At 38.6% G+C, this 10,247-nt stretch overlaps 1 protein-coding gene across 1 annotated transcript in view; it reads left to right on the forward strand.

Moving 5' to 3' along the window:
* rngtt (RNA guanylyltransferase and 5'-phosphatase) overlaps positions 1-10,247 on the forward strand; it is a 92,116-nt gene extending 81,869 nt beyond the window's left edge. Inside the window, exons 15-16 of the mRNA XM_042777344.1 lie at positions 8,031-8,154; positions 9,433-10,247. Of these exons, the coding sequence (XP_042633278.1) occupies positions 8,031-8,154; positions 9,433-9,587 (279 nt within the window). The 3' untranslated portion in view covers positions 9,588-10,247. The remainder of the gene's footprint in view (positions 1-8,030; positions 8,155-9,432) is intronic.

Consider the following 10,247-nt stretch of genomic DNA (forward strand, 5'->3'; position numbering starts at 1 on the left):
AGAGAGCAACGGTATACAAGTGATGTGACAAGTCACAGTTAGCAGTTGGCAAGTGCTAGTATTAATTGGTTAGGTGCTGGCTAAAAAGATGTCTTTAGATGTTTTTTGAAAATAGCTAAAGACTCGAATTGAGATAGAGAGGTCATTCCACAGTCCAGGAAATCATCTATGAGAGTGAATTTGTGCCTCTTTGGGATGGCACCACTTGCAGAACGCAGGCTTCTGGAGGGTGCATAAGTCTGAACTAGCTAGTTTAGGTATATTGGTGCAGTGCCACTGCCAGTGGTTGTCTTGTAGGCAAACCAGGGTTTCCACAGGTCCTTGAAATCCTTGAAAGTTTGTGAATCTGAAAAAAAAAAATAATAAAATTTCAAGGCCCTGGAAAGTTTTTGAAAATAAACACATTTACACAGGTCCAATTTATTTTGTGCAAAAAGTTTTCTGGAAAAAAATTCCATATTATTCCCTCTGGTCCACTAATGTGTTATGTTCGTTAGTTACACGCATTTATTCGTTACGTTATGTGTTTCCCACGTGAGGTACTTTGTGTTGTACGTTGCCATGACGTTAGAGTGACCGTTTTTCCTCTTTTTCCTGGACATGTGCTCTTTTTGGACTTAAAAAATGCCTCCGGCCGGGATTTTTAAATCGCCCAAAATGGCGGGGATTCAGCTTTTACCACATCTACAGATGTGTGCGTTTTTGTATTAGAGCGCTGCAAAGGACTGTTTTCTTAATCCCGCTCCCACTGAACTTCTGACCATTATGGCCCGCTCCTGTGATTTTTGTGTCCAGTCACAGCAAACATTCTAATATTGCATAATTTCCCGCATCAGGGAGCATCTGTCAATATGCAGAGTATTTAAATCTCTTTTGAATGAGCTCTCGCTGTTCACTTTCACTTCTGTTTACGTGATCATGCACGCTCTGTGTAAAGTAAGATCAGATATTTGTCAATAAGCTCAGGATCTGTTGAGCAGCAAATCCTCCAGCATGGTCTATCAGCCATCTTTCTGTCCTCAACCCTTAAAGGTTAAAGGTTTCAAATGTTGCTTAAATTACATGTGACTGAAATGCTTGTATTGAAACATTTTGCATTCTGCCTATGATAAAACGGTGCTAGATGTTAAGTTTTGTGGAGGAGGGCCACTGGTAGGAAACTTTTTAGCTGTGTTTATGATCAATATGCATAACAGTAACTGTAAAATATGTATTTTAGGCATGGAAATTATATTTTCAGTTTTAATATTTGGGATATGGTCATTGCACTACTTTAACCACCAACCAACCACACCCCAGCCCCCCGCCCTGCCCCCGCCCCGCCCCGCCCCGCCCGCACCCACCCACTGTCCTCTTTTTAGAAAACTAAAATATGGTCACCCTACATGACGTTCATGTGTGCACGAAACTACTACTGTACGATGGTACCTCAGCGTTTCACAGACACACCGTGAAATTAATGTTGAATTGCTTTGCTTGTTAAGATAATGTAAACCCATGAGGTAAGAAAAGCTTAAAAGCATATTCATATATCTTAAAACTTCTGGTTACATGAGCCTAAGCGCGTAAGCACGTAAAGTTGAGTGTCATCAGCATAGAAGTGATAGGAAAAGCCATGCTTCTGAATGACAGATCCTAATGATGGCATGTAGATGGAGAAGAGAAGTGGTCCAAGCACTGAGCCCTGAGGAACCCCAGTAGCAATAAGTTATGACTTGGAAGCCTCACCCCTCCAAGACACCCTGAAGGACCTACGGGAGAGGTAATACTTGAACCACTGGAGTGCGGTTCCTGAGATGCCCATCTTCATGATGGTGGACAAGAGGATCTGGTGGTTAACTGTGTCAAAAGCAGCAGACAGATCCAGCAAGATGAGTACTGAGGATTTGAAGCTGCTCTTGCCAGTCTCAGGGATTCAGTAACTAAGCAGGGCAGTCTCAGTTGAGTGGCCGCTTTTGAAGCCAGATTGGTTGTTGTCCTGGAGGTTGTTCTGTTCGAGAAACATAGCGAGTTGGTTGAACACAATTCGCTCAAGTAAGTGCAATGCATGAATGAAGGGATTTGTCTGTAGTTTTCTAAAAGTGCTGGATTTAGAGAGGGTTTCTTAAGCAGTGGGGTTACCTGAGCCTGTTTAAATTCTGTGGGAAATGTACCAGTGTGAAGAGAGGTGATGATAATGTAAGTGAGCGCAGGTATAACTGAAGAAAAAATGGCCTGAAGGAGGTGAGTGGGGTTTTTCTAGATGGATGTTGAAGTCACCAAGTAGTACCAGAGGAGTACCGCACTCGGGGAAGTTTGAGAGTAACACGTCTAGCTGCCGCAGTGTACTGACCAATTATATACACGCCTGACACCTCGTTATTGAATTCAGCTGGCCATGGCTTACTACTTAGCAAACCGAAACTGAAAAGTCACACGATACGCACAAGAACAAATGCGACTTGAGCACGCATTTACTACGGTAAACACAGTACGCAAAAAAAAAAAAAAAATCCTAGCAACGACAACGGTGTTAAAATGAGAACATAAACAAAACACTTGCAAACTGGCGTCCTTTTCTGTTGCTCGCCTGCTTCAATATCAAGAGCAATAATCAGCAATAATGATTTCTTGCAGCTTCACCCTCTGAGTTCCTGTATTTTTTTATTATAGGCTATTTACATTATGCAATTTTTTTGTACATGAGCAGATTTTACAGTCTGTGTATATAAACAAATGCAATGTCAGGTGTAGCTACTGTTACACCTTTGCAGTGTAAAGATGGCTTTTGGGGATGTTAAAAAAATGAGATTGGTAACTGTCTATAGGTATTGTAAGTAACTGGTTAAATTTGACAACAAAAAAAAACAGATACATTTAATAAGGTAGTTATACAGTTGCTTGTAAGAAAAAAAAATAACTCTGGATTTCTGACACTGATAATATATACATATTTATATATAGATATATAGAGATAGAGATAGAGATATATATGCCTATGAGCAAAAGTATCAAACTCACTACTTGAGTGGTAAAAATGTTTTTGAGCCAAATCACCTACCTGCCTTTAAATCACACATGGGACTTTAATGAATGGAATATTTAAGTTGAAAATCTTTATATACATTGTGTAATTCATTGAGAACAAAATGATGTGACAGTGGTCAATGAAAGCCAAAATCATCAACCCACTGGGCTAGATTCAAAATCATACAGAAAATAAAATAACAAATGTAAATTACAGGCTGATCGAACTTGCATGAATTTCATAAAACCTACTCATTAAGTACAATAAGTTATCATTCTTGGTGTCAGCGGGCCTTAAGTCTATTCCTTAAGCCTGTTGGAAACGGCTCTTAGGGTATTAGACACAAAGCCAAATAGTTTCCTTGAGGGTTTTTTTTTTTTGCACTAGAAACACTTTCAATTTGCTGTTTTAGTGTACTTAACAGTTTTGTTCCACCCACATAAATCAAATAACAGGAAGTTATCATTCACCTTCAGATGCTCCCTGACAGAACCGAAACAGTCATTGTGGTTTCTCTAGAAATGAAAACATTTGGTTGTCAAATCAAAATTGAAAATGAATATTTATAGGGATTTTAGTGTAATAATTTTGCATTTATATATTGGAAACTTTTTACTTTTTACATAGACTACAAATTACCTTGGTTAATTATACTGGCTAAATCTGGCACTTTTTACATTCATTCTGTATTGTATGTATATTGTCCCTGAATAAAATAAAAATAATAATAATAAATTAATTAACAAAAAGATAGAAGATGGAGTGAGAGAAACACTGATTATAAATACATAAGTTCAGAAATGTTGTGGATTATTTTTATTTTTAATACAGAGTTATTATCTTAGCAGCATGTTAATGCAAGCTCTATTGGAATCAATTGTGCGTTAAGTCTCCCATAACCTTCACATGAAGAGCACTATTCTGTTGGGCTAACATGCATAATGGAGTTGCTGTCTGTGTATACAAATCTTCTTTGTCATGAATCCAAGTCTGATTTCTTTATTGGAAATGTTTTTTTTTTTTTTTTGGTTTGTTTGTTTGTTTTTTGTTATTTGGCAAGAAACCCACTAAACAACATTAGGGTAGTTTTCTGAAATGCACACTCAAGTAGTAAATTAATGGGTAGCTATGGTAACTGGTTATCAAAACCACTTATGATATGCTACTGAATATATCTCTGCCTTAATTTAATGTTTATTAAATGATTCTGTTTATTTAGCAAATTAATGTGGTGAAATTACCACAGACAGACAAGGAGGTTTTATTGATGAGGACAGGAAGGCAGTTGTTGGCATTGTGCTGCAGTGGACTGACGAGATACTGCTCCACTCAATCAATCAAGATGCAGGAATGTACTAATGGCTGGAAATTAAACACAACTGCAGAATAATCATAGCTCACATAATGTGCATGCATGCGATTTTATTTGATTTCATTTTAATTTCACGCATGTAAACATGACCACATTTTCCATTAGTTGTGGCTTGCTGGGTTGTCCGTTGCTCTTAACAGATAATTGTACCATAATGAGTGGTCTTGTCTCTCTTTTAGAGTGACTATTTCTCTCACAGTAACACTGTAAAATATGATAAATTGATATCTCAGTGGGAAAGTTGAGGGTTCATCAGTCATACATTCTGTTTTTTATTCATGGAATATTTATCCTAATGAGCTCTGGGTAAAGGATTCTCTGCAGAACGAATGGTGACACACACACACACACACACACACACATCTGAATGATGATAAGCGAAGCCTGTGATTTTACTCAAAATCTTGGAAATGTCTTGTCATTGTAGGTCTAGCTGTATGATATATCATAAACAGAAGAATGTTCCTTACCACATGCTATACATGTCATCTATCTCCATTTAATCATTCCTTTTGTTGAAGCTCTTCTGATGGTTTTCAGCAAATTGTATAGTTGTATCGTATATAGTGATATGACCCAGCACCCAAAACACTATCAAAACACTCCAACACAGCTTCCATTCATCATGAAAGATGGATACAAAGGTGCACAGGAAACAAAAAAAACCTTGAAAAAGTTATATACAGTACGACCCTGCCATGACATACGACCCTGGCCAAATACATATTATAAACAAGAAATAATGACAGAAAATTCTAGCCCCGAAAACATTTCTTTCCAAGAAACAGCACAACGTTTCAACCTGTCAGGTGCCTGATGAAGACATGAAGCAAAATGTTTGCACTGTTTCTAGGAAAAAGAAATGTTTTTGTATGTATAATTTTTTGTTAAACATCATCGAAAGAGGCAACAAACACAACACCGGTGTAAATAACACAGTTAACAGTAAAACACTGTAAAGCAGTTGGTAGGATTTATTCATGCCACAGTGCAGGCTGGGAAAAACTTAACTCCAGCACTGCACTGTTACATATTAAAAGTTATTTGTACCGTACATTGTGCTGTATAATACAAGCAAATGTTGTTTCTAAATGCTAAAGAAATCGTCATTATTTGAAGTCAGTAATGAAATTTGAGAATGGTCCACTCCATTTCGTTAAGGTCCACCCTCTTGGGGATTTTTGGCCTCGCCACTGAATCACACAAGAGAAAAAAAAGTGCACAAAAGACTCCTTATCTACATTGTGGAACAGAATTTCAAGAAAACAGCCATTTCTCCTTGTTGTACATAGAGACTTTAGTCATGTCTGATAGAGAGCTTCCCAAATCATTCCATTTCACCAAGACAGAGCGCTTTAATATGAGTGGGACAGAAAAACTAGTTGACGTCACTAATTGACGTGGTATATAGAGATCATTTTATAATATTCTTGTTGCAGTTGTTGATTTTGTTTAAATGGTGTATAAATCATCTCAAAATGCTTGACTCGTGAATATATTTAGTTCATTTTGTTATTTTCTTGTTAGTCACACCTGATAGGCAGTAGCCGTAGTAGGGCTGTCACTTGATGGTTGTGTGTTATCAGTACAACAATTTTGTGTTTGCTTACAGTCTTAAAATACAATGATTATTTGCCAAAATTTGTTTGGAGGGACCGCTATGCCCCTGACTGTTACTTTCATTAAATTGATTGACTTTTCTTATTGTCGACTGCCGTATTATCATCATTTGGCAGGCTTTAGCTGTAATGGAGTGGATTTGGCTGTTTAAGGCATCGTGTGGTGTTTGTAAATGGCTGCCAGGACTTCCAGAGGGTGACCGGAGTGTCATGATGGTCCGATCCAAAACTAACAGGAGCATCATGTACCGTGCCAGACAAAGCCGAACAACATCCCTGGATCTCTGCCACGGTCGTGCGTATGTGGTTGTGTGGGATGTGAAAAGCGTGTGCGCAGAATCTCTGTTATATTTGGCTGTGTTCTAATCTGCCGGAGTCTGTTAAGTGGTCAGCGTTTGCGCTCTCTCAGCTACAGCCATACTGTATTGGCGCTTTTCCACTGCGTGGTTCGACACAGCACGGTTTACGTTTCCACTTTAGTTTAGTATCGCTTTAGAGTGGGCGGGATTATTCACATGTCGTTATAGTTTTTCATTCACTTTTTCATTCTGCGTCGCCCCATCAAGATCTCGCTGGATCCGCTCCTCTGCTGTCAACGAGAGGAACGTCTGTACTTCCGCAACAAACAACGAAACTTTTTGGTTGTTAAAAAAAGGTGTGCTCGTTCAAAACAGTTCAATCCTTCACTAGCTGTGCTGATTTAAATCTAGTGGTTCTTTTGTGTTTTTGTCACAAGTTCAGTGACGCAGGTAGTGATGATTCTCTCCGGCCAATCCGTGATCAGCAGAGTTTACACGTCAGGTTTTGGTAACGGTACGGTTCACTTGGAACCTCAACCGAGGTGGTACTAAAAAAGGTACCAGGTACTGTACCCACTGGGAAACCCCCCAGAAGTGAACCGTACAGTGCAGTACCATGCAGTGGAAAAGCGCCATATGTGTACAGATGCTCTGGTGTGGATGGTTGTATTTTTTGCGAGGAAAGGTACCGTCCTACCAAAGGTTTGATAATCCTTGGAATATTGCTGTGTGTTTATGTCAGTGTTGATTTGTTTTTGTTATATTGTGTTCTCACAGATGCCCTTCACTGTTGGATGGTGAGGGTATTTACTCATCCCATCATGCCAATAGGCCCAGAAGGGGGCGGCTTTACTGCCAGCTCACTTCCTCCCCCACACATCAACCTGCCATGGTTTACTGAGGATCCAGTCTCTTTATCTTTGAGATATTTCTTTCTCTCGCTTACTTGGGCCAAACACGCTCCTGTTTTCTTAAGGCCTTTGTGAAACTGTCATGTATTGAGACATCTGTGTTGTGGCTGTAATTACACATTACGCACTGGCAGTCACTTTACAACCTACAAAAAGTACCAACAATTTGTCTGAACCACACGAGCTCCAGGCACATTTAACGGAGAGATTTTGGTTCGGATCCATGCCCCGAAACTGATATCCTGTTGTGGTCAAAAAAAAAGTTTTTTAAATACCAAATACAATTTAATAATGACAAAAGAAGCATACACAAACGTTTAACTCAAAATTTGCTAAAAATTCTTAAAACCAAGCTGAGGTTTTGTAATGATACAAGAAGGAATGAACTCTTCTGTTAAACCTGCTCATGGAGGACCAATGTCTTGCAGAGTTCAGCTCTTACTTAACCCAACACACCTGCCTGAAAGATTCTAGTAACCCTGAAGACCTTGATTGGCTGATTCATTTGTGTTTAACTAGGGTTGGAGCTAAACTCTGCAGGAGCAGGATTGGACACCCTTGTTAATTGATGGTTTTTGGACTACGCAATCTTAATCAGCTTTGCTGATATATTGATCTGTTTTCTTCATTTGACTACATTCATTATAAATAAAATTGACATGAAAAATCCCAAAAATACTAATACAATTTAAAAAAAAAAAACTAAACAAAATGGTTTGTACACGTTTGCAAGAACGCTGTTTGGTTTGAATGATGCAACTGTGATTTCTCTCTTTAAATTCATGCTAGTGCTTGATGTCCTTTTATTCTTTTTCTCTCCAGATAACAAAGGACCTGAAGCAGTATGATAATAAAATAATTGAGTGCACGTTCGTCAATAACACCTGGGTGTTCATGCGACAGAGGACGGACAAGAGCTTCCCCAACTCCTATGACACAGCCATGGGTAAGGATTCACATGTGTTATAAAAAATCATACACAAACAAAAAAAAATCATACACAAACAAAACCCAATTAAACCCTGCAGCTCGTGATGATACATTGATGTGTAAAGACAAGATACGATCGGTCTGTGCAAGAAACTGAACAGTATTTATATTGTTTTTTACTTCTGATTCAAAGTCTGAACTGTCCTGACTTGTTCTCGTTCTCAGCAGCAGGTGGCCAGTTGTTCTCGTTCTCAGCAGCATAAGTGCATTACCACCACCTATCTCTCAAATGGACCATTGACACTCCTGATTGAGATTGTAGATAGAGTGTCAATGGTCCATTTGAGAGATAGGCGGTGGTAATGCACTTATAAGTCTGTGATCCGCCATAAAGCAAGAAGAAGAAGAAGAAGAAGACACCTCACGCACCGGCTGTTGAGAACGAGCTCAGGACAGTTCAGACATTGCGGTGAATCAGAAGTAAAAAAACAACATAAATACTGTTCAGTTTCTTGTTATACTAAAGCCAGGGTCAGTATTAGTTTCTGTTTAGTTGTCTAGATGAAATCCACACTCCTAAGGCTAGAGGCATTTTTGCACGTGTTTTCATTGTGTGTAACATGCTATTAATAGAGTTACCTTAAAAAAGGGCTGTGCAACTCTGTCCCTTGAGATCCTATCTTAGGGGTTTATCCTCAGGGTGTTTATGCAACTCCATTTCCAACTAAAACCAAAACTTGTCAACTAAAACTAAAAATGTGTTTTGGCGGTTCATTTACACAGAGACGGTGTTTAGGGGGCTGGAAAATGCAAACTTTTGAAAACAGGTTTCAAAGTGCAAGTTTTTGAAAATGAAACCATTATCATTACATGTAGATGACAGAAAGGCGAATTTGTGTAAATGGTGATGCCATTTGCATGCATATTACATGTTCAGTCTGCAATAATATATATGTATGTACTTGTAGTTTTTCTTTGCAAAGTGACATGTGCCATAGTAAAGTACTTTTTTGTCGTTTTAATGGGTTTTTGTTAGTTTTGATAGTTTTGTGAGTGTTGTGATTTTTTTGAAAATGTTGTCATTTGTACACTTAGTTTAATAGTTGTGTTTATGTACCCTCAACGGCCAGATTAAAAATGTTTTCACTATTAATCTGGATGTTATTATTTAAATAGTTAGCTATAAACAAGTCGACAACTTCATCTGTTAAGAATTTCCGAGCTTGCAGCTCAACTCTGCTGAAAATCCAGCATCGATTTGTTGTCCTCACTTTGTCTCGTGTCATCCTGACAGCTGTGTGCAACAGTATCAAGCATCCCGTCACAAAGGAAATTCTCTTTGAGTTTTTGGACCGGTGCGCCAAGATGCAGTCCCGCAAACACTCGGCCGACTCTGAGCTCATGCCACCGCCTCCACCAAAGAGAGCGAACCTCACCGTCCCGCAGTAGCGCAGTGCCGCCGGAGCAGAATGTTGTTTTTTTATTCGCAAGATGTTCAGCAGCTCTGCCGGTGCACACCGCAAGAGAAGAGACTTCTGGAGAACATTTTGCTTTTTGGCCTCACTTTGGCTTCTGTTCTTGAAGTTGTTGATCTATTTAAAGACACTTGGAGAGAGCTTGTTTGAACATTGAGTGCTGAGGCACATTCTTATTTAAAAGAATAAAAATAAAAATGAATTGCATCGTTTTCTTTTTTATGTTTTGTATTTGTTACAGTCGCTTCTCCTCTCTCCATTGTTTGTTTTTCAGTTACTTTTTTTCTTACTAAACAGAACAGTAAAGTGTGCTAGATTTAGACTTAACCTTGAATCACTGAAACAAGTCCTGTGGAGTTTCACCGGATCTGGACTGATCTTAGTACTGATCAGTAATGCATACGCGGCTCATGTCGTATGATTGTGTTTGTTACTGTAGATGAGAGTATTTTGTATGTCATTATGCTTATTTAAAAAAAAAAAAAAAATGTTTTTTTTTTTCTTCTCAGGTTTTGTTTCCTTAAAACAATGCCAGGTGTTTTTGAGTTTTCCTGGATCTTTTGGCTCATTGTTTTGGGGGAAAAAATACATTAAAGCAATAAATCCATAATAAAGATTGCCAGCTATGCCTATA

The sequence above is a fragment of the Cyprinus carpio genome, chromosome A20 (genome assembly GCF_018340385.1).
Source record: "Cyprinus carpio isolate SPL01 chromosome A20, ASM1834038v1, whole genome shotgun sequence".
Taxonomy (NCBI): domain Eukaryota; kingdom Metazoa; phylum Chordata; class Actinopteri; order Cypriniformes; family Cyprinidae; genus Cyprinus; species Cyprinus carpio.